The sequence below is a fragment of the Pseudophryne corroboree genome, chromosome 5 (assembly GCF_028390025.1).
Source record: "Pseudophryne corroboree isolate aPseCor3 chromosome 5, aPseCor3.hap2, whole genome shotgun sequence".
NCBI classification, from domain to species: Eukaryota; Metazoa; Chordata; class Amphibia; order Anura; family Myobatrachidae; genus Pseudophryne; species Pseudophryne corroboree.
Genome location: NC_086448.1, coordinates 201,755,161 through 201,779,713, shown reverse-complemented (window position 1 = coordinate 201,779,713; position 24,553 = coordinate 201,755,161). Strand labels below are relative to the sequence as shown.

At 45.4% G+C, this 24,553-nt stretch overlaps 1 protein-coding gene across 2 annotated transcripts in view; it reads left to right on the top strand.

Annotated features, from left to right (window-relative positions):
- Positions 1-24,553, top strand: part of MKX (mohawk homeobox) — a 151,578-nt gene that overhangs the window by 14,866 nt on the left and 112,159 nt on the right. For both annotated transcript variants that reach the window (XM_063924849.1, XM_063924850.1), the window contains exon 3: positions 4,047-4,209. In XM_063924849.1, coding sequence (XP_063780919.1) covers positions 4,047-4,209 — 163 coding nt within the window. The remainder of the gene's footprint in view (positions 1-4,046; positions 4,210-24,553) is intronic.

Below are 24,553 nucleotides of genomic sequence, written 5' to 3'. Positions count from 1 at the left end.
AATTTTGAGAGATAAAGTACCAACCTATAAGCTCATCACTGTCATTTTTCAAACACAGCCTGTAAAATGTAAGGTAGAAGCTAATTGGCTGGCACTTTATCTCTCCCAATTGTATCTCTCTCCGAGCTTTGATGAATACCCCCCATGAGAGAATAATATAAAGGGCACATTTTGTATAAACATGTACTGTATTCAAATACAATTTGTTAATCATATGATTTGTAATACATTAATGTTGCAAACATATATAAACTATTACTAATATCTGTAGAAATGATAAGTTTTAATGCAAATGACTGTTATATGTTATAGTTCTCATCACTTTAGGGTTCCCAGGGAAAACTTGTTTTATATTGGCTACAGTTTACTGTTAGAGGGTCTCAGTATGCCCCATACAATAGCGTTTCTAGTTCCAGCTCTGCATTATGTTATTTAACACAGGTAATATTAATAAACTGAAATAAACTATACTGATATAATCTTTATGATATATGTTAGGAACCTCCCCTATCCAGTTTACAGCAGTACCTCGGAAGAGGAGATTATAACTCCAGCTCTGTCTCATGGCGTATACCATGCAGTCCTTTAAGTGATTTCAGTGATGTTGAGTTCCTAGGTATTAGGATACAAACACCTGAACACTTTTCATGCACATGTGGTTCACTGGGGCTCTGTGGGCATGATGGTACTTGTAGTTCTCCAACAGTTTTAGAATCATAGGTTGCCTAGCATAGTTATGTAGTGTGACAGTATGAAAAATAAGGTTTATTAAAACATTTTCAATATAATGATATTATGTGATATTACTGTATATAAACTGTTTTATAAAATCCTACTTGTACAAATGTAATCACTAAAAGAGTTTTGCCTCATGTAGTAGCATTAGAATAGTGGCTGTCATTTTCTAGCACAGTAACTGCCAATTTTAGGTCAGTTTTGTTTAAAAAAGATTTGAATTGAAGGTAACATAATTTTCATTGTTCTTCTGTGGCTACATTAACGATAGAGCATAATTAATAATGACGCATAAGAAGTAACTGAGGCTAATGGGAATAAGTTCTGCAGTCATTTACTCCAGCATTGCCAGGGCCAGCAAAGGCATTAAAAATAAATTGATGAAATGACAGGCTGCCCAAGTGCCAACATTTTCTGCTTCTATCTTAAAAGTTTAGGCAACTCCTTCTGTACTTTGTCTAGTTTACTGTGTAAGCGGTTTAAATAATGACTGTTTTAACTAGGCCCAATTATAAGTAAATGAGGTGTGGGACAGGCTGTCATATCTACATCAATTATCAAGCATCAGCCAAAACTGTAATGCATTAAATTGGACCAGTCAGACTGTTGAAATTGTAATTTGTAACACATCTGTTAGAGTGAAAATACCATCAATCATCAAATCAAAATGTATGAGCTGAAAGAGAAGAGATTTCATTGTGTTCAATGCTGTTTACATTTTATAGAAAACATGTTTTTCCTCTTTTTCCCCCCTTTTCAAATATTAAAAAATTCCCTGGGGAGAACTTCAAAATTGTAACATTAATCCCTTATGTACATGTCATAGGTGAGTAAAAAAGCACATAAAACACTTAAAACTATTTTTTTGTAAAATAAACGTACATTTAATTTATCAGTTTATTTATACATGCCCGCCTGCATGTTTTGCTGCATGCATTGTTTTATATTTCTTACCCCTTTCTGTGCATTTCATTCAAAACATATTCTGTATATCATCAGAATGTTTATTTTAGATGTTCTGGAGCACAATACATACTCTGTTGTTAGATATAATAATTATATAGCAGAATGAATAGAGCACAGTACAACACAATAATAACTAACAATTAACTAGATTTTGCAAAGGCTTTGGAAAAAAAAAAGACAGAGGAAGCAACTTTATTTAGTAAAGTTGAACGAGGGCACATCAAATCCAACAAGTTACCTTGTCAATTTGTACATTTTATGTTTTTGCAGCATGTAAATATATTTACTTGGTAGAAGCACCTTTAGCCACAATTACAGCTGAGTTTGTTTGGGTGTCTTTAACAGCTTTGCACATTCCTCTATCTCCATCTGGTTGGATTGTTGGTGAACTGCAACTGTCTTGTCAGAAATCTGGACTTCAATTGGGCCAGTTCAGGACATTGTTTTTTTTTCTGCATCTAAGCCACTCCAACTTTTTTATATCTTTAAATTGTTGCTGTAATGCTTCTGCTATAATGCTTAGCAGTAGATACTATTCTTGGAGAGACAGGCAGTGTTATGCATGTGCTGAAAGTAGCTCCTGGTGTAGAGGTAAAAATATGCAATCCTGCTCTCACCAGGCCACACAATCTTCTTCTGCTTCCTCTATTTGGTGTATGGGTCGCTAACATGCTTTCTAGGAAACTCTATGGTCCATTTCTTGTGACTGTCTCTCTTACAAGTGCCTTTCTCACATGTATACCCAGTTTTTAAGGATGGCCTTTTCCAGTGACATTCACAGTTGTGCAATATTATCTCCATTTCATATGATGGTCTTTACAGTGCTTTGGGGGATATTAAATGTCTTTGAAATTTTATTTCAATTTCCTGATTGGTGCTTTTCAATTGCCTGAACCCCAAATTTGCCTTGAATGTTTGGTGATGGTACTCATTTTGAAAATGCACTAACCAGCTGTGGGACTTTAATTTATTTTAAATTAAGTAAAATACTTTAATACCCAGTAAGACTCCAACCAATTAATAATACGTCCTCTGCAGAAAGCAGATTGCACCAGGGTTTATTTAAATGTATCAATGACAAACAATGACCACAAATGTTTGTGCACATGGATCCATCAGAAAGCAAAGGTTTAACTATCTTAGTCACGCTGAAAAAAAAATGTATTCTGAATATTCCATATAGGTTATGCCTAGAACTTTTGGTAAAGGTGGTGATCTTCCTTTCTGTTAGAAACTAAGGAGGGGGGATTTATCAAAACGTTTAAAAAGGTTAAATGGTTGCCCATAGCAACCGGTCAAATTCTAGCGATCATTTAAAAGAATGTACTAGATAAATGGTAGCTACAAGCTGATTGGTTGCTATAGGCAAAACTTCCACTTGTCCTTTTTGGAAGGTTTAACCATTGACCCGTTACCAACATTCCTTCCACTTAACATCTGAACTTCTCTTTTATTGCACAACATGACATTGCAGGTGACTCTTCAGCTGGAGAGGAGGCCTCTGTACTGGTAACAAAAAGACAATGGTGGTCATTCCAAGTTGATCGCAGCCAGCAACTTTTTGCTGCTGCTGCGATCAACTAGCCCATGCCTATGGGGGAGTGTATTTTAGCTTAGCAGGGCTGCGATCGCTTGTGCAGCCCTGCTAAGCTAAAAAAAATTCACACAAAACAAGACCAGCCCTATACCTACTTACCCTGTGCGATGGATCCAGCGATGATGGGCTCGGCTTTGACGTCACTCCTCCGCCCTCCGTTCTCCTGGGCATGCCTGCGTTTTACTCACCACTCCCCGAAAACGGCTCCAAACGGTGCGGATCCGCCCTGCACCGCCCTCTTCCTGTCAATCTTCTTTGCGGTCCGTCCTGCAACCGTTTTTTTCTTAAGCCGCAACGTAATCCGCCGGGCAACATTGCGCACGTGCACTGCGGCCGCCGTGCATGCGCATTCCGCACCCGTTCACACTGCTGCGATAAACCGCTGCGTGCGAATGGAACGGAATGACCCCCAATGTCTACTCAGTCATACATAGAGATATATATATATATATATATATATACATAGTCTACATAGAGATCTTAGCAAGGCAATGTAATGGGACAAAACAGTACTGATCAAGGGGATCAAGACATGCATGACATGAAATGCAATAGGGCTACAACATTCCTGTCATGTTTTTACCCCTGAAATAGGGGTGACAACTCTTAATCAATATTTGGCATTAGCTGAGGTGACATGGCTGTCACTGGTTGGTCCCTAGGAGAAGGAAGTCCAGTGACAGGTCAGGACATCCATTTTAGGACATGACAAGTCCACTTTAATGATATTGTTGCTTTTATTTCTTAGCAGCTCAAGAGGAACCAGCGGTAAAGTGAGGCATAAACGGCAAGCGTTGCAGGACATGGCACGGCCATTGAAACAGTGGTTGTATAAGCACCGGGACAACCCATACCCAACCAAGACAGAGAAAATTCTCTTAGCACTTGGATCACAGATGACTCTGGTGCAGGTACATATAGCATGATTAGTGTTTGTCTATGCATCCAGTAAGACAGGATCCGTATAGATACATTTCATAAGGTACTGTATATATACTGTTGTTCTGCTTACGTTAGCTAAGTATAAGTTCAAGAAATATTTGACCTCTAAACATAAATATGTTTCATGTAATGTCCAACAGACTTTTGCTTTGTTCTCTGTTGTCTTTGCCTAATGTTTTATTTTGATCTTATAAAATTGTATGTTGGCTTAGTTAATGAAGTAGTCTGGATTGACATAAGTAGACAAAGAACATACAGTATGTCTGTAAGATAAGATAAGATAAGTGACTACACTGGTTTCTTGCTACTGTAAATATACATTTGTTAAACATGCTTTGTACGATACATTATAAAAGATAGATTAATTATCATCTTGGTTTAATTAATTGAGTGAAACTTAGCGATTTAGTACAGATAAAACTGTGGAAGCAAGTGTTATAAATGAACCAAACTTTCATCACTTGCAGGGTCTCCTACAAAGTGGTTGTCTGTAACTATAGCCTATCATCAGACAGAAGCCTTACTAGAAATTAGTATGGCTTTTCATCTTAATATTCTTGCTTTTTTTTCTTCCTAAAGAAAGATCCATCATAAAACTTCCCCTAAAATGTTCCCATATGTTCTTGGTTTTTTTTTAGAAAGTAGCGATTAGTCTGTGACAATTCTAGGTACTCTGTAAGACTTTGACTACACTATACCCAGCATTGTGTAATACTGTACTGTACATTTGGTAAAAATCAGCTTTAAATAGGTTTTTTTGTACCTTCTTGGCTGATGAAGTGTAACGGTTAGCTTCTGAAAATGTGTATGTAACATCATATTAGATGCACACACATGGAATCATTTACTGTGCACTGAGAAATCATATTATGTCTGGCCCCTTTGGAAATTTGGAAGGTCAGCTCACTGTGCAGCAGCAGTTCATGCTGCCCTTTGATTTTATTAGCTATCACTCAGGAACAAGTCATCCATACTAATCTCGTTCTATAGCCATGGTGTTCCCTCTACTGACCAGCTCTGGACATTACCATTGCACTTTACAAATAAATGATACATGAATAATGATGATGATGATGATGATGATGATGATGATAATAATAATAACAGTCGCCGATCAGCGTGCATTGTTGGAAGCGGGGCCAAACCCGACAGGTTTTAGCCCCATTTCCGACAATCTCAATCTGACTGTAAAAAAAGTTGGATTGACATGAGTGAGCTGAGAGCAGGAGACAGGGGAGCAGCGGGAAGAGCAGGAACCCAGCAGCAGCGTCAACCGGGCCCAAGAAAGCGAGGTCCCACTTGCTGGAGCCGGGTGGACGCTGCCATGAGCCTCCTGTTGTTATGCTGCTGCAGCCGCTGCTCCCCCATCTCCTCCTCTCCTCCACCGTCCGCTCCGTCTCCTCCGCTGCCTCCCCCCCCTTCCCGATGCCGCAGACATCACCTACTCCCGGCTCCCGGCACCGCAGACATCACCTCCTCCCGGCGCCGCAGACATCACCTCCTGACAGCTCCCTTCCCCCGGCGCCGCTGACAGCTCCCACCGCTGCTGACAGCAGCAGCAGGACAGGACACCGGGAGCAGCCAAATCCGACAGTCAGATTTGGCCGCTCTTTTGAATAGGGGTTGTCGGGTCCATTCCGACAACTGCATGTCGGAATGGACCCAACTCTTATTGAATATACCTCTTAGTGTGCCTTGAGGATCGACTCAAGATACACTGCAGTCATGGATTCGGTATGTTTTACTGACAGACGGGATGCCGACTGTCAGTGTACCGACAGTGGCATCCCGTCTGTTGGCATCCCAACAGTGAGTCCCCCTCACGGGCTCACTGTGCTTGCCATGCTTCCGGCCTAGTGGGAATACCTGGCGGAGGTCGGGATTCCATCCGGTGGTATTTCATCGGCTGTCGGGATTTCAGTGTCAGGTAGCGTGACATGTTAGAAGTTTCTTTTAAGATTTTGGATGATGTCAATTAAACAAAGTTACATGTACTGGATAGTTTAGTGATGTGAAGTATTTGAGAAAGACATTGATTGATCACTGGATCACTGTTCATTGTGATCTCTTCTGCCCGTCATAATTTTAGCATGTGCTCCTCATTGGTGGGCCTACTTAATAGACTGTGCCTTTTGCAGTTACACTCTTCTTCTTTACCCCCAAAGCAGCCCTAAGTAACAATGGGGGTCATTCCGAGTTGTTCGCTCGTTGCCGATTTTCGCAACGGAGCGATTAAGGCAAAAATGCGCATGCGCATGGTTCGCAGTGCGCATGCGGTTAGTATTTTAACACAAAACTTAGTAGATTTACTCACGCCCAAACGAAGATTTTTAATCGTTGAAGTGATCGTAGTGTAATTGACAGGAAGTGGGTGTTTCTGGGCGGAAACTGGCCGTTTTCTGGGAGTGTGCGGAAAAATGCAGGCGTGCCAGGGAAAAACTCGAGAGTGAGTGGCTGGCCGAACGCTGGGCGTGTGTGTGACGTCAAACCAGGAACGAAACTGACTGAACTGATCGCTATTTGTGAGTAAGTCTCGAGCTACTCAGAAAATTTGCAATTCTGCTAATCTTTCGTTCGCAATTCTGCTAAGCTAAGATACACTCCCAGAGGGCGGCGGCTTAGCGTGTGCAATGCTGCTAAAAGCAGCTAGCGAGCGAACAACTCGGAATCACCCCCAATAACTGCAGTCTCCATTAGCATGGATTCAGTCAAATGTATAATTCAGACCTCTCTGTCTGAGGGAATCATTGCAGTGGAAAATGAGAGATGGTTTCATGGATTATGTGTATAGTGTTACCTAACAGCATTTCCTTGCAAGATGCTTATAACTCAAGTCATTGGCAAAACACTGTTTCTTTTTTTTGCAATACATGTGGACATATTAAATCCCAGAGCTGTCGCATAACTAATCCCGAATACGTGACCTTTCCAGCAAATAGTTTTGTAACATATAATATATGAGAGAAAACAGCATGATTGAACAAGGTCTTTAATTGCAGATATACTTTGTGTAGCAATCCATGATATATTAATAGGAGCTCTATTAATATAGGAGTCATGTACTAACACTGTGCAGACATTTGTATCCATCAAATATACAGTACGATTAGTTATTGTTTGTGTGTGTTGTATAAAGTGAGATTCACTAACGTAGTATTTAAAGGAAAATTCTGTGTTATATAGCGTGTAATAAATATAATATAGCACAACACTGGGGATTATCTAGTAAGATGGTGGAATAAACAATTAGGTGCTGACTGTATAATATAGTCTCTGGATGCTTTGTTTTCTGTCAGTGTAAGGCCACACAGATAGAATACTCACATTGCGTTCCATATGGAATGCCACATGGGTTTATTACTGGCTAAATGCCATCAGCAAAGGATCTATTGATCTCTGAGTCTACACTGTCATGTGCACTCTTTTTCCAGACATATTTATTTGCAGGTAATATAGGGTTGGTGTAATTGTGAACTGATAATGGTTACTAGTTCAAAACCGTGCTCACAATTCTCCATGTTGTCAAATATTAGAGATGAGCGGGTTCGGTTCCTCGAGATCTGAACCCCCCCGAACTTCACCTATTTTACACGGTTCCGAGGCAGCCTCGGATCTTCCCGCCTTGCTCGGTTAACACGAACGCGCCCGAACGTCATCATCCCGCTGTCGTATTCTCGCGAGATTCATATTGCATATAAAGAGCCGCGCATTGCCGCCATTTTCACTCGTACATTGGAGATGATAGCGAGAGGACGTGGCTGCGTTCTCTCAGTTTCTGTGTTCAGTGTGCTGCAAATATCTGTGCTCAGTGTGCTGCAAATATCTGTGCTCAGTATGCTGCAAATATCTACGCTATCTGCCTGAAAATGCTCCAAATCTGTGCTGCATTGTAGTTGTGCGCAGTATATAGTAGGAGGACAGTGCAGAATTTTGCTGACCACCAGTATATATATAGCAGTATGGTACAGTAGTCCATTGCTCTACCTCTGTGTCGTCAAGTATACTATCCATATCTGTGCTGCATTGTAGTTGTGCGCAGTATTTAGTAGGAGGACAGTGCAGAATTTTGCTGACCACCAGTATATATATAGCAGTACGGTACAGTAGTCCATTGCTCTACCTCTGTGTCATCAAGTATACAATCCATATCTGTGCTGCATTGTAGTTGTGCGCAGTATATGGTAGGAGGACAGTGCAGAATTTTGATGACCACCAGTATATATATTTCTCTAACGTCCTAAGTGGATGCTGGGGACTCCGTAAGGACCATGGGGAATAGCGGCTCCGCAGGAGACTGGGCACATCTAAAGAAAGCTTTTGGACTATCTGGTGTGCACTGGCTCCTCCCCCATGACCCTCCTCCAAGCCTCAGTTAGATCTCTGTGCCCGAACGAGAAGGGTGCACACTAGGGGCTCTCCTGAGCTTCTTAGTGAAAGTTTTAGATTAGGTTTTTTATTTTCAGTGAGACCTGCTGGCAACAGGCTCACTGCATCGAGGGACTAAGGGGAGAAGAAGCGAACTCACCTGCGTGCAGAGTGGATTGGGCTTCTTAGGCTACTGGACATTAGCTCCAGAGGGACGATCACAGGCCCAGCTTGGATGGGTCCCAGAGCCGCGCCGCCGGCCCCCTTACAGAGCCAGAAGGCAGAAGAGGTCCGGAAAATCGGCGGCAGAAGACGTCCTGTCTTCAACAAGGTAGCGCACAGCACTGCAGCTGTGCGCCATTGCTCTCAGCACACTTCACACTTCGGTCACTGAGGGTGCAGGGCGCTGGGGGGGGGCGCCCTGAGACGCAATAAAAACACCTTGGATGGCAAAAAAAATGCATCACATATAGCTCCTGGGCTATATGGATGCATTTAACCCCTGCCAGAATCCATAAAAAAGCAGGAGAAAAGTCCGCGAAAAAGGGGCGGAGCCTATCTCCTCAGCACACTGGCGCCATTTTCCCTCACAGCTCCGTTGGAGGGAAGCTCCCTGTCTCTCCCCTGCAGTCACTACACTACAGAAAGGGTTAAAAAAAAAGAGAGGGGGGCACTAATTAGGCGCAGTATTAACTATACAGCAGCTATAAGTAGAGATGAGCGGGTTCGGTTTCTCTGAATCCGAACCCGCCCGAACTTCATGTTTTTTTACACGGGTCCGAGCGACTCGGATCTTCCCACCTTGCTCGGTTAACCCGAGCGCGCCCGAACGTCATCATCACGCTGTCGGATTCTCGCGAGGCTCGGATTCTATCGCGAGACTCGGATTCTATATAAGGAGCCGCGCGTCGCGGCCATTTTCACACGTGCATTGAGATTGATAGGGAGAGGACGTGGCTGGCGTCCTCTCCGTTTAGAAATTAAAATAGATAGGAGAGTGAGAGTGAGACACTTCATTTACTTACTGGATCTTAGGAGGAGTTATACTAGTGACTGATGACCAGTGACCTGACCACCAGTGCAGTTTTATAATTTATTATTATTTAATAATCCGTTCTGTTCTTGTTCTCTGCCTGAAAAAAACGATACACAGTGACTCAGTCACACTCACATACCATATCTGTGCTCAGCCCAGTGTGCTGCATCATCTATGTATAATATCTGACTGTGCTCACACAGCTTAATTGTGGGGGAGACTGGGGAGCAGTTATAGGTTATAGCAGGAGCCAGGAGTACATATTAAACAGTGCACACTTTTGCTGCCAGAGTGCCACTGCCAGTGTGACTGACCACTGACCACTGTGACCAGTGACCTGACCACACTGACCACCAGTATAGTATATTGTGATTGAATGTCTGCCTGAAAAAGTACACTCGTCGTGTGACTTGTGTGGTGTTTTTTTATTCTATAAAAATTAAAAAACTCATTCTGCTGACAGACAGTGTCCAGCAGGTCCGTCATTATATAATATATACCTGTCCGGCTGCAGTAGTGATATATATATATTTTTTATATCATTATTTATCATCCAGTCTATACTAGCAGCAGACACAGTACGGTAGTTCACGGCTGTAGCTACCTCTGTGTCGGCACTCGGCAGTCCATCCATAATTGTATACCACCTACCCGTGGTTTTTTTTTTCTTTCTTCTTTATACATACTACATCTCATTATCATCCAGTCTATATTAGCAGCAGACACAGTACAGTACGGTAGTCCACGGCTGTAGCTACCTCTGTGTCGGCACTCGGCAGTCCATCCATAATTGTATACCACCTACCCGTGGTTTTTTTTTTCTTTCTTCTTTATACATACTACATCTCATTATCAACCAGTCTATATTAGCAGCAGACACAGTACGGTAGTTCACGGCTGTAGCTACCTCTGTGTCGGCACTCGGCAGTCCATCCATAATTGTATACCACCTACCCGTGGTTTTTTTTTTCTTTCTTCTTTATACATACATACTACATCTCATTATCATCCAGTCTATATTAGCAGCAGACACAGTACAGTACGGTAGTCCACGGCTGTAGCTACCTCTGTGTCGGCACTCGGCAGTCCATCCATAATTGTATACCACCTACCCGTGGTTTTTTTTTCTTTCTTCTTTATACATACTACATCTCATTATCATCCAGTCTATATTAGCAGCAGACACAGTACAGTACGGTAGTCCACGGCTGTAGCTACCTCTGTGTCGGCACTCGGCACTCGGCAGTCCATCCATAATTGTATACCACCTACCCGTGGTTTTTTTTTTCTTTCTTCTTTATACATACTACATCTCATTATCAACCAGTCTATATTAGCAGCAGACACAGTACAGTACGGTAGTCCACGGCTGTAGCTACCTCTGTGTCGGCACTCGGCAGTCCATCCATAATTGTATACCACCTACCCGTGGGTTTTTTTTTCTTTCTTCTTTATACATACATACTACATCTCATTATCATCCAGTCTATATTAGCAGCAGACACAGTACAGTACGGTAGTCCATGGCTGTAGCTACCTCTGTGTCGGCACTCGGCAGTCCATCCATAATTGTATACCACCTACCCGTGGTTTTTTTTTTCTTTCTTCTTTATACATACTACATCTCATTATCAACCAGTCTATATTAGCAGCAGACACAGTACAGTACGGTAGTCCACGGCTGTAGCTACCTCTGTGTCGGCACTCGGCAGTCCATCCATAATTGTATACCACCTACCCGTGGTTTTTTTTTTCTTTCTTCTTTATACATACTACATCTCATTATCATCCAGTCTATATTAGCAGCAGACACAGTACAGTACGGTAGTCCACGGCTGTAGCTACCTCTGTGTCGGCACTCGGCAGTTCATCCATAATTGTATACCACCTACCCGTGGTTTTTTTTTTCTTTCTTCTTTATACATACTACATCTCATTATCATCCAGTCTATATTAGCAGCAGACACAGTACAGTACGGTAGTCCACGGCTGTAGCTACCTCTGTGTCGGCACTCGGCAGTCCATCCATAATTGTATACCACCTACCCGTGTTTTTTTTTTTCTTTCTTCTTTATACATACTACATCTCATTATCATCCAGTCTATATTAGCAGCAGACACAGTACAGTACGGTAGTCCACGGCTGTAGCTACCTCTGTGTCGGCACTCGGCAGTCCATCCATAATTGTATACCACCTACCCGTGTTTTTTTTTTTCTTTCTTCTTTATACATACTACATCTCATTATCATCCAGTCTATATTAGCAGCAGACACAGTACAGTACGGTAGTCCACGGCTGTAGCTATCTCTGTGTCGGCACTCCATCCATAATTGTATACCACCTACCCGTGTTTTTTTTTTTCTTTCTTCTTTATACATACTACATCTCATTATCAACCAGTCTATATTAGCAGCAGACACAGTACAGTACGGTAGTCCACGGCTGTAGCTACCTCTGTGTCGGCACTCGGCAGTCCATCCATAATTGTATACTAGTATCCATCCATCTCCATTGTTTACCTGAGGTGCCTTTTAGTTGTGCCTATTAAAATATGGAGAACAAAAATGTTGAGGTTCCAAAATTAGGGAAAGATCAAGATCCACTTCCACCTCGTGCTGAAGCTGCTGCCACTAGTCATGGCCGAGACGATGAAATGCCAGCAACGTCGTCTGCCAAGGCCGATGCCCAATGTCATAGTACAGAGCATGTCAAATCCAAAACACCAAATATCAGTAAAAAAAGGACTCCAAAACCTAAAATAAAATTGTCGGAGGAGAAGCGTAAACTTGCCAATATGCCATTTACCACACGGAGTGGCAAGGAACGGCTGAGGCCCTGGCCTATGTTCATGGCTAGTGGTTCAGCTTCACATGAGGATGGAAGCACTCAGCCTCTTGCTAGAAAACTGAAAAGACTCAAGCTGGCAAAAGCACCGCAAATAACTGTGCGTTCTTCGAAATCCCAAATCCACAAGGAGAGTCCAATTGTGTCGGTTGCGATGCCTGACCTTCCCAACACTGGACGTGAAGAGCATGCGCCTTCCACCATTTGCACGCCCCCTGCAAGTGCTGGAAGGAGCACCCGCAGTCCAGTTCCTGATAGTCAGATTGAAGATGTCAGTGTTGAAGTACACCAGGATGAGGAGGATATGGGTGTTGCTGGCGCTGGGGAGGAAATTGACCAGGAGGATTCTGATGGTGAGGTGGTTTGTTTAAGTCAGGCACCCGGGGAGACACCTGTTGTCCGTGGGAGGAATATGGCCGTTGACATGCCTGGTGAAAATACCAAAAAAATCAGCTCTTCAGTGTGGAGGTATTTCAACAGAAAAGCGGACAACAGGTGTCAAGCCGTGTGTTGCCTTTGTCAAGCTGTAATAAGTAGGGGTAAGGACGTTAACCACCTCGGAACATCCTCCCTTATACATCACCTGCAGCGCATTCATAATAAGTCAGTGACAAGTTCAAAAACTTTGGGCGACAGCGGAAGCAGTCCACTGACCAGTAAATCCCTTCCTCTTGTAACCAAGCTCACGCAAACCACCCCACCAACTCCCTCAGTGTCAATTTCCTCCTTCCCCAGGAATGCCAATAGTCCTGCAGGCCATGTCACTGGCAATTCTGACGAGTCCTCTCCTGCCTGGGATTCCTCCGATGCATCCTTGCGTGTAACGCCTACTGCTGCTGGCGCTGCTGTTGTTGCTGCTGGGAGTCGATGGTCATCCCAGAGGGGAAGTCGTAAGCCCACTTGTACTACTTCCAGTAAGCAATTGACTGTTCAACAGTCCTTTGCGAGGAAGATGAAATATCACAGCAGTCATCCTGCTGCAAAGCGGATAACTGAGGCCTTGACAACTATGTTGGTGTTAGACGTGCGTCCGGTATCCGCCGTTAGTTCACAGGGAACTAGACAATTTATTGAGGCAGTGTGCCCCCATTACCAAATACCATCTAGGTTCCACTTCTCTAGGCAGGCGATACCGAGAATGTACACGGACGTCAGAAAAAGACTCACCAGTGTCCTAAAAAATGCAGTTGTACCCAATGTCCACTTAACCACGGACATGTGGACAAGTGGAGCAGGGCAGGGTCAGGACTATATGACTGTGACAGCCCACTGGGTAGATGTATGGACTCCCGCCGCAAGAACAGCAGCGGCGGCACCAGTAGCAGCATCTCGCAAACGCCAACTCTTTCCTAGGCAGGCTACGCTTTGTATCACCGGTTTCCAGAATACGCACACAGCTGAAAACCTCTTACGGCAACTGAGGAAGATCATCGCGGAATGGCTTACCCCAATTGGACTCTCCTGTGGATTTGTGGCATCGGACAACGCCAGCAATATTGTGTGTGCATTAAATATGGGCAAATTCCAGCACGTCCCATGTTTTGCACATACCTTGAATTTGGTGGTGCAGAATTTTTTCAAAAACGACAGGGGCGTGCAAGAGATGCTGTCGGTGGCCAGAAGAATTGCGGGACACTTTCGGCGTACAGGCACCACGTACAGAAGACTGGAGCACCACCAAAAACTACTGAACCTGCCCTGCCATCATCTGAAGCAAGAAGTGGTAACGAGGTGGAATTCAACCCTCTATATGCTTCAGAGGTTGGAGGAGCAGCAAAAGGCCATTCAAGCCTATACAATTGAGCACGATATAGGAGGTGGAATGCACCTGTCTCAAGCGCAGTGGAGAATGATTTCAACGTTGTGCAAGGTTCTGATGCCCTTTGAACTTGCCACACGTGAAGTCAGTTCAGACACTGCCAGCCTGAGTCAGGTCATTCCCCTCATCAGGCTTTTGCAGAAGAAGCTGGAGACATTGAAGGAGGAGCTAACACGGAGCGATTCCGCTAGGCATGTGGGACTTGTGGATGGAGCCCTTAATTCTCTTAACAAGGATTCACGGGTGGTCAATCTGTTGAAATCAGAGCACTACATTTTGGCCACCGTGCTCGATCCTAGATTTAAAGCCTACCTTGGATCTCTCTTTCCGGCAGACACAAGTCTGCTGGGGTTGAAAGACCTGCTGGTGAGAAAATTGTCAAGTCAAGCGGAACGCGACCTGTCAACATCTCCTCCTTCACATTCTCCCGCAACTGGGGGTGCGAGGAAAAGGCTCAGAATTCCGAGCCCACCCGCTGGCGGTGATGCAGGGCAGTCTGGAGCGACTGCTGATGCTGACATCTGGTCCGGACTGAAGGACCTGACAACGATTACGGACATGTCGTCTACTGTCACTGCATATGATTCTCTCAACATTGAAAGAATGGTGGAGGATTATATGAGTGACCGCATCCAAGTAGGCACGTCACACAGTCCGTACTTATACTGGCAGGAAAAAGAGGCAATTTGGAGGCCCTTGCACAAACTGGCTTTATTCTACCTAAGTTGCCCTCCCACAAGTGTGTACTCCGAAAGAGTGTTTAGTGCCGCCGCTCACCTTGTCAGCAATCGGCGTACGAGGTTACATCCAGAAAATGTGGAGAAGATGATGTTTATTAAAATGAATTATAATCAATTCCTCCGCGGAGACATTGACCAGCAGCAATTGCCTCCACAAAGTACACAGGGAGCTGAGATGGTGGATTCCAGTGGGGATGAATTGATAATCTGTGAGGAGGGGGATGTACACGGTGATATATCGGAGGATGATGATGAGGTGGACATCTTGCCTCTGTAGAGCCAGTTTGTGCAAGGAGAGATTAATTGCTTCTTTTTTGGTGGGGGTCCAAACCAACCCGTCATATCAGTCACAGTCGTGTGGCAGACCCTGTCACTGAAATGATGGGTTGGTTAAAGTGTGCATGTCCTGTTTATACAACATAAGGGTGGGTGGGAGGGCCCAAGGACAATTCCATCTTGCACCTCTTTTTTCTTTAATTTTTCTTTGCGTCATGTGCTGTTTGGGGAGGGTTTTTTGGAAGGGACATCCTGCGTGACACTGCAGTGACACTCCTAGATGGGCCCGGTGTTTGTGTCGGCCACTAGGGTCGCTTATCTTACTCACACAGCTACCTCATTGCGCCTCTTTTTTTCTTTGCGTCATGTGCTGTTTGGGGAGGGTTTTTTGGAAGGGACATCCTGCGTGACACTGCAGTGACACTCCTAGATGGGCCCGGTGTTTGTGTCGGCCACTAGGGTCGCTTATCTTACTCACACAGCTACCTCATTGCGCCTCTTTTTTTCTTTGCGTCATGTGCTGTTTGGGGAGGGTTTTTTGGAAGGGACATCCTGCATGACACTGCAGTGCCACTCCTAGATGGGCCCGGTGTTTGTGTCGGCCACTAGGGTCGCTTATCTTACTCACACAGCTACCTCATTGCGCCTCTTTTTTTCTTTGCGTCATGTGCTGTTTGGGGAGGGTTTTTTGGAAGGGACATCCTGCGTGACACTGCAGTGACACTCCTAGATGGGCCCGGTGTTTGTGTCGGCCACTAGGGTCGCTTATCTTACTCACACAGCTACCTCATTGCGCCTCTTTTTTTCTTTGCGTCATGTGCTGTTTGGGGAGGGTTTTTTGGAAGGGACATCCTGCGTGACACTGCAGTGCCACTCCTAGATGGGCCCGGTGTTTGTGTCGGCCACTAGGGTCGCTTATCTTACTCACACAGCTACCTCATTGCGCCTCTTTTTTTCTTTGCGTCATGTGCTGTTTGGGGAGGGTTTTTTGGAAGGGACATCCTGCGTGACACTGCAGTGACACTCCTAGATGGGCCCGGTGTTTGTGTCGGCCACTAGGGTCGCTTATCTTACTCACACAGCTACCTCATTGCGCCTCTTTTTTTCTTTGCGTCATGTGCTGTTTGGGGAGGGTTTTTTGGAAGGGACATCCTGCGTGACACTGCAGTGACACTCCTAGATGGGCCCGGTGTTTGTGTCGGCCACTAGGGTCGCTTATCTTACTCACACAGCTACCTCATTGCGCCTCTTTTTTTCTTTGCGTCATGTGCTGTTTGGGGAGGGTTTTTTGGAAGGGACATCCTGCGTGACACTGCAGTGACACTCCTAGATGGGCCCGGTGTTTGTGTCGGCCACTAGGGTCGCTTATCTTACTCACACAGCTACCTCATTGCGCCTCTTTTTTTCTTTGCATCATGTGCTGTTTGGGGAGGGTTTTTTGGAAGGGACATCCTGCGTGACACTGCAGTGACACTCCTAGATGGGCCCGGTGTTTGTGTCGGCCACTAGGGTCGCTTATCTTACTCACACAGCTACCTCATTGCGCCTCTTTTTTTCTTTGCGTCATGTGCTGTTTGGGGAGGGTTTTTTGGAAGGGACATCCTGCGTGACACTGCAGTGCCACTCCTAGATGGGCCCGGTGTTTGTGTCGGCCACTAGGGTCGCTTATCTTACTCACACAGCTACCTCATTGCGCCTCTTTTTTTCTTTGCGTCATGTGCTGTTTGGGGAGGGTTTTTTGGAAGGGACATCCTGCGTGACACTGCAGTGCCACTCCTAGATGGGCCAGGTGTTTGTGTCGGCCACTAGGGTCGCTTAGCTTAGTCATCCAGCGACCTCGGTGCAAATTTTAGGACTAAAAATAATATTGTGAGGTATTCAGAATAGACTGAAAATGAGTGGAAATTATGGTTTTTGAGGTTAATAATACTTTGGGATCAAAATGACCCCCAAATTCTATGATTTAAGCTGTTTTTTAGGTTTTTTGGAAAAAAACACCCGAATCCAAAACACACCCGAATCCGACAAAAAAAATTCGGTTAGGTTTTGCCAAAACGCGGTCGAACCCAAAACACGGCCGCGGAACCAAACCCAAAACCAAAACACAAAACCCGAAAAATTTCCGGCGCTCATCTCTAGCTATAAGGGGAAAAACACTTATATAAGGTTATCCCTGTATATATATAGCGCTCTGGTGTGTGCTGGCAAACTCTCCCTCTGTCTCCCCAAAGGGCTAGTGGGGTCCTGTCCTCTATCAGAGCATTCCCTGTGTGTGTGCTGTATGTCGGTACTTTTGTGTCGACATGTATGAGGAGAAAAATGATGTGGAGACGGAGCAGATTGACTGTAATAGTGATGTCACCCCCTAGGGGGTCGACACCTGAGTGGATGAACTGTTGGAAGGAATTACGTGACAGTGTCAGCTCTGTATAAAAGACAGTGGTTGACATGAGACAGCCGGCTACTCAGCTTGTGCCTGTCCAGACGTCTCATAGGCCGTCAGGGGCTCTAAAGCGCCCGTTACCTCAGATGGCAGATATAGACGCCGACACGGATACTGACTCCAGTGTCGATGGTGAAGAGACGAATGTGACTTCCAGTAGGGCCACACGTTACATGATTGAGGCAATGAAAAATGTTTTACACATTTCTGATACGGTAATACGAGTACCACCAAAAAAGGGGTATTATGTTCGGTGAGGAAAAACTACCTGTAGTTTTCCTGAATCTGAGAAATTAAATGAGGTGTGTGATGATGCGTGGGTTTCCCCCGATAACAACGGATAATTTCTAAAATGTTATTGGCATTATATCCTTTCCCGCCAGAGGTTAGGGTGCGTTGGGAAACACCCCCTAGGGGGGATAAAGCGCTCACACGCTTGTAAGGGCTCTACCTTCGCCTGAGATGGCCGCCCTTAAGGATCCTGCTGATAGAAAGCAGGAGGGTAACCTAAAAGGTATTTACACACATACTGGTGTTATACTGCGACCAGCAATCGCCTCAGCCTGGATGTGCAGTGCTGGGTTGGCGTGGTCGGATTCCCTGACTGAAAATATTGATACCCTAGATAGGGACAGTATATTTTTGCCTATAGAGCATTTAAAAGATGCATTTTTATATATGCGTGATGCACAGCGGAATATATGCCGACTGGCATCAAGTCTAAGCGCGTTGTCCATTTCTACCAGTAGAGGGTTATGGACACGTCAGTGGTCAGGTGATGCGTATTCCAAACGGCATTTGGAAGTATTGCTTTATTAAGGGAGGAGTTATTTGGGGTCGGTCTTTCCGACCTGGTGGCCACGGCAACAGCTGGGAATTCCACGTTTGTACCCCAGGTCGCCTCTCAACATGAGAAGACGCCGTATTATCAGGCGCAGTCTTTTCGTGGACAAGCGGGCAAAAGGTTCCTCATTTCTGCCCCGTGACAGAGGGAGAGGAAAAAGGCTGCAGAAATCAGACAGTTCCCAGGAACAGAAACCCTCTCCCGCCTCTGCCAAGCCCTCAGTATACGCTGGGGCTTTACAAGCAGAATCAGGCACGGTGGGGGGCCCGTCTCAATGAATTTCAGCGCGCAGTGGGCTCACTCGCAAGTAGACCCCTGGATCCTTCAGGTGATATCTCAGGGGTACAAATTAGAATTCAAGACGTCTCCCCCTCGCCGTTTCCTAAAGTCGGCTTTACCGATGTCTCCTTCTGACAGGCAGACAGTTTTGGAAGCCATTCACAAGCTGTATTCCCAGCAGGTGATAATCAAGATACCCCTCCTGCAACAGGGAACGGGGTATTATTCCACACTGTTGTGGTACCGAAGCCGGACGGCTCGGTGAGACCGATTCTAAATCTAAAATCTTTGAACACTTACGTACAGAGGTTCAAATTCAAGATTGAGTCACTCAGAGCAGTGATTGCGAACCTGGAAGAAGGGGACTACATGATGTCTCGGGACATCAAGGATGCTTACCTTCATGTCAAAATTTACCCTTCTCACCAAGGGTACCTCAGGTTTATGGTACAGAACTGTCACTATCAGTTCAGACGCTGCCGTATGGATGGTACACGGCACCCCGGGTCTTTACCAAGGTAATGGCCGAAATGATGATATTCCTTCGAAGGAAGTGATTTTAGTTATCCCTTCCTTGGACAATTCCCTGATAAGGGTAAGATCCAGGGAACAGTTGGAGGTCGGTGTAGCACTATCTCAGGTAGTGTTGCGGCAGCACGATTGGATTCTCAATATTCCAAAATCGCACCTGGTTCCGACGACGTGTCTTCTGTTCCTAGGGATGATCCTGGACACAGTCCAGAAAAAGGTGTTTCTCCCGGAGGAGAAAGCCAGGGAGTTATCCGAGCTAGTCAGGAACCTCCTAAAACCGAGCCAAGTCTCAGTGCATCAATGCACAAGGGTTCTGGGTAAAATGGTGGCTTCCTACGAAGCAATCCCATTCGGCAGATTCCACGCAAGAACTTTCCAGTGGGACCTGCTGGACAAATGGTCCGGATCGCATCTTCAGATGCATCAGTGGATAACCCTGTCACCAAGGACAAGGGTGTCCCTCCTGTGGTGGTTGCAGAGTGCTCATCTTCTAGAGGGCCGCAGATTAGGCATTCAGGACTGGGTCCTGGTGACCACGGATGCCAGCCTGCGAGGCTGGGGAGCAGTCACACAGGGAAGGAATATCCAGGGCTTATGGTCAAGCCTGGAGACATCACTTCACATAAATATCCTGAAGCTAAGGGACATTTACAATGCTCTAAGCTTAGCAAGACCTCTGCTTCAAGGTCAGCCGGTGTTGATCCAGTCGGACAACATCACGGCAGTCACCCACGTAAACAGACAGGGTGGCACAAGAAGCAGGAGGGCAATGGCAGAAGCTGCAAGGATTCTTCGCTGGGCGGAAAATCATGTGATAGCACTGTCAGCAGTATTCATTCCGGGAGTGGACAACTGGGAAGCAGACTTCCTCAGCACGACCTCCACCCGGGAGAGTGGGGACTTCACCCAGAAGTCTTCCACATGATTAAAAACTCGACAGGTATTGCGCCAGGTCCAGGGACCCTCAGGCAATAAGCTGTAGACGCTCTGGTAACACCGTGGGTGTACCAGTCAGGGTATGTGTTCCCTCCTCTGCCTCTCATACCCAAGGTACTGAGATTGATAAGATGGAGAGGAGTAAGCACTATATTCGTGGTTCCGGATTGGCCAAGAAGGACTTGGTAACCGGAACTTCAAGAGATGCTCACGGAGGATCCGTGGCCTCTACCTCTAAGAAGGGACCTGCTCCAGCAAGGACCCTGTCTGTTCCAAGACTTACCGCGGCTGCGTTTGACGGCATGGCGGTTGAACGCCGGATCCTGAAGGAAAAAAGGCATTCCGGATGAAGTCATCCCTATCCTGATCAAAGCCAGGAAGGATGTAACCGCAAAAACATTATCACCGCAATTGGCGAAAATATGTTGCGTGGTGCGAGGCCAGTAAGGCCCGACGGAGGAAATTCAACTGGGTCGATTCCTGCATTTCCTGCAAACAGGAGTGTCTATGGGCCTGAAATTGGGGTCCATTAAGGTTCAAATTTCGGCCCTGTCAATTTTCTTCCAAAAAGAACTAGCTTCAGTCCCTGAAGTTCAGACGTTTGTAAAAGGGGTACTGCATATACAGCCTCCTTTTGTGCCTCCAGTGGCACTTGGGACCTCAATGTAGTTTTGGGTTCCAAAAGTCACATTGGTTTGAACCACTTAAATCTGTGGAGTTAAAATATCTCACATGGAAAGTGGTCATTCTGTTGGCCCTGGCCTGGGCCAGGCGCGTGTCAGAATTGGCGGCTTTATCCTGAAAAAGCCCTTATCTGATTTTCCATTCGGACAGGGCGGAATTGAGGACTCGTCCTCAGTTTCTCCCCAAGGTGGTTTCAGCGTCTCACCTGAACCAACCTATTGGTGGTGCCTGCGGCTACTAGGGACTTGGAGGCCTCCAAGTTGCTAGACGTTGTCAGTGCCCTGAAAATATATGTTTCCAGGACGGCTGGAGTCAGGAAATCTGACTCGCTGTTTATCCTGTGTGCACCCAACAAGCTGGGTGCTCCTGCTTCTAAGCAGACTATTGCTCGTTGGATTTGTAGTACAATTCAGCTTGCACATTCTGTGGCAGGCCTGCCACAGCCAAAAATCTGTAAATGCCCACTCCACAAGGAAGGTGGGCTCATCTTGGGCGGCTGCCCGAGGGGTCTCGGCTTTACAACTTTGCCGAGCAGCTACTTGGTCAGGAGCAAATACGTTTGTAAAATTCTACAAAATTGATATCCTGGCTGAGGAGGACCTGGAGTTCTCTCATTTGGTGCTGCAGAGTCATCCGCACTCTCCCGCCCGTTTGGGAGCTTTGGTATAATCCCCATGGTCCTTACGGAGTCCCCAGCATCCACTTAGGACGTTAGAGAAAATAAGAATTTACTTACCGATAATTCTATTTCTCATAGTCCGTAGTGGATGCTGGGCGCCCATCCCAAGTGCGGATTGTCTGCAATACTTGTACATAGTTATTGTTACAAAAATCGGGTTATTATTGTTGTGAGCCATCTTTCAGAGGCTCCTCTGTTATCATGCTGTTAACTGGGTTCAGATCACAGGTTATACGGTGTGATTGGTGTGGCTGGTATGAGTCTTACCCGGGATTCAAAATCCTTCCTTATTGTGTACGCTCGTCCGGGCACAGTATCCTAACTGAGGCTTGGAGGAGGGTCATGGGGGGAGGAGCCAGTGCACACCAGATAGTCCTAAAGCTTTCTTTAGATGTGCCCAGTCTCCTGCGGAGCCGCTATTCCCCATGGTCCTTACGGAGTCCCCAGCATCCACTACGGACTATGAGAAATAGAATTATCGGTAAGTAAATTCTTATTATATAGCAGTACGGTACAGTAGTCCATTGCTCTACCTCTGTGTCGTCAAGTATACTATCCATATCTGTGCTGCATTGTAGTTGTGCACAGTATATAGTAGGAGGACAGTGCAGAATTTTGCTGACCACCAGTATATATATAGCAGTACGGTACAGTAGTCCATTGCTCTACCTCTGTGTCGTCAAGTATACAATCCATATCTGTGCTGCATTGTAGTTGTGCGCAGTATATAGTAGGAGGACAGTGCAGAATTTTGCTGACCACCAGTATATATAAAGCAGTACTGTACAGTAGTCCATTGCTCTACCTCTGTGTCATCAAGTATACAATCCATATCTGTGCTGCATTGTAGTTGTGCGCAGTATATAGTAGGAGGACAGTGCAGAATTTTGCTGACCACCAGTATATATATAGCAGTACGGTACAGTAGTCCATTGCTCTACCTCTGTGTCTTCAAGTATACTATCCATATCTGTGCTGCATTGTAGTTGTGCGCAGTATATAGTAGGAGCACAGTGCAGAATTTTGCTGACCACCAGTATATATATATAGCAGTACGGTAGAGTAGTCCATTGCTCTACCTCTGTGTCGTCAAGTATACAATCCATATCTGTGCTGCATTGTAGTTGTGCACAGTATATAGTAGGAGGACAGTGCAGAATTTTGCTTACCACCAGTATATATATATATATATATATATATATATATATATATATATATAGCAGTACGGTACAGTAGGCCATTGCTATTGATATATTACTGGCATATAATTCCACACATTAAAAAATGGAGAACAAAAATGTGGAGGGTAAAATAGGGAAAGATCAAGATCCACTTCCACCTCGTGCTGAAGCTGCTGCCACTAGTCATGGCCGAGACGATGAAATGCCATCAACGTCGTCTGCCAAGGCCGATGCCCAATGTCATAGTAGAGAGCATGTAAAATCCAAAAAACAAAAGTTCAGTAAAATGACCCAAAAATCAAAATTAAAAGCGTCTGATGAGAAGCGTAAACTTGCCAATATGCCATTTACGACACGGAGTGGCAAGGAACGGTTGAGGCCCTGTCCTATGTTCATGGCTAGTGGTTCAGCTTCACATGAGGATGGAAGCACTCATCCTCACGCTAGAAAAATGAAAAGACTTAAGCTGGCAAAAGCACAGCAAAGAACTGTGCGTTCTTCTAAATCACAAATCCCCAAGGAGAGTCCAATTGTGTCGATTGCGATGCCTGACCTTCCCAACACTGGACGGGAAGAGGTGGCGCCTTCCACCATTTGCATGCCCCCTGCAAGTGCTGGAAGGAGCACCCGTAGTCTAGTTCCTGATAGTCAAATTGAAGATGTCACTGTTGAAGTACACCAGGATGAGGATATGGGTGTTGCTGGCGCTGAGGAGGAAATTGACAAGGAGGATTCTGATGGTGAGGTGGTTTGTTTAAGTCAGGCACCCGGGGAGACACATGTTGTCCGTGGGACGAATATGGCCATTGACATGCCTGGTCAAATTACAAAAAAAATCACCTCTTCGGGGGTGGAATTATTTTAAAAGAAATGCGGACAACAGGTGTCAAGCCGTGTGTTGCATTTGTCAAGCTGTAATAAGTAGGGGTAAGGACGTTAACCACCTAGGAACATCCTCCCTTATACGTCACCTGGAGCGCATTCTTCAGAAGTCATTGACAAGTTCAAAAACTTTGGGTGACAGCGGAAGCAGTCCACTGACAACTAAATCCCTTCCTCTTGTAACCAAGCTCCTGCAAACCACACCACCAACTCCCTCAGTGTCAATTTCCTCATTAGACATGAAAAACAATAGTCCTGCAGGCCATGTCACTGACAAGTCTGACGAGTCCTCTTCTGACTGGGATTCCTCCGATGCATCCTTGAGTGTAACGCCTACTGCTGCTGGCGCTGCTGTTGTTGCTGCTGGGAGTCGATCGTCATCCCAGAGGGGAAGTCGGAAGACCACTTGTACTACTTCCAGTAAGCAATTGACTGTCCAACAGTCCTTTGCGAGGAAGATGAAATATCACAGCAGTCATCCTGCTGCAAAGCGGATAACTCGGGTCTTGGCAGCTGCGGTGGTGTTAAATGTGTGTCCAGTATCCACCGTTAATTCACAGGGAATTAGAGAATTGTTTGAGGTACTGTGTCCCCGGTACCAAATACCATCTAGGTTCCATTTCTCTAGGCAGGCGATACCGAGAATGTACACAGACGTCAGAAATAGAGTCACCAGTGTCCTAAAAAATGCAGTTGTACCCAATGTCCACTTAACCACGGACATGTGGACAAGTGGAGCAGGGCAGACTCAGGACTATATGACTGTGACAGC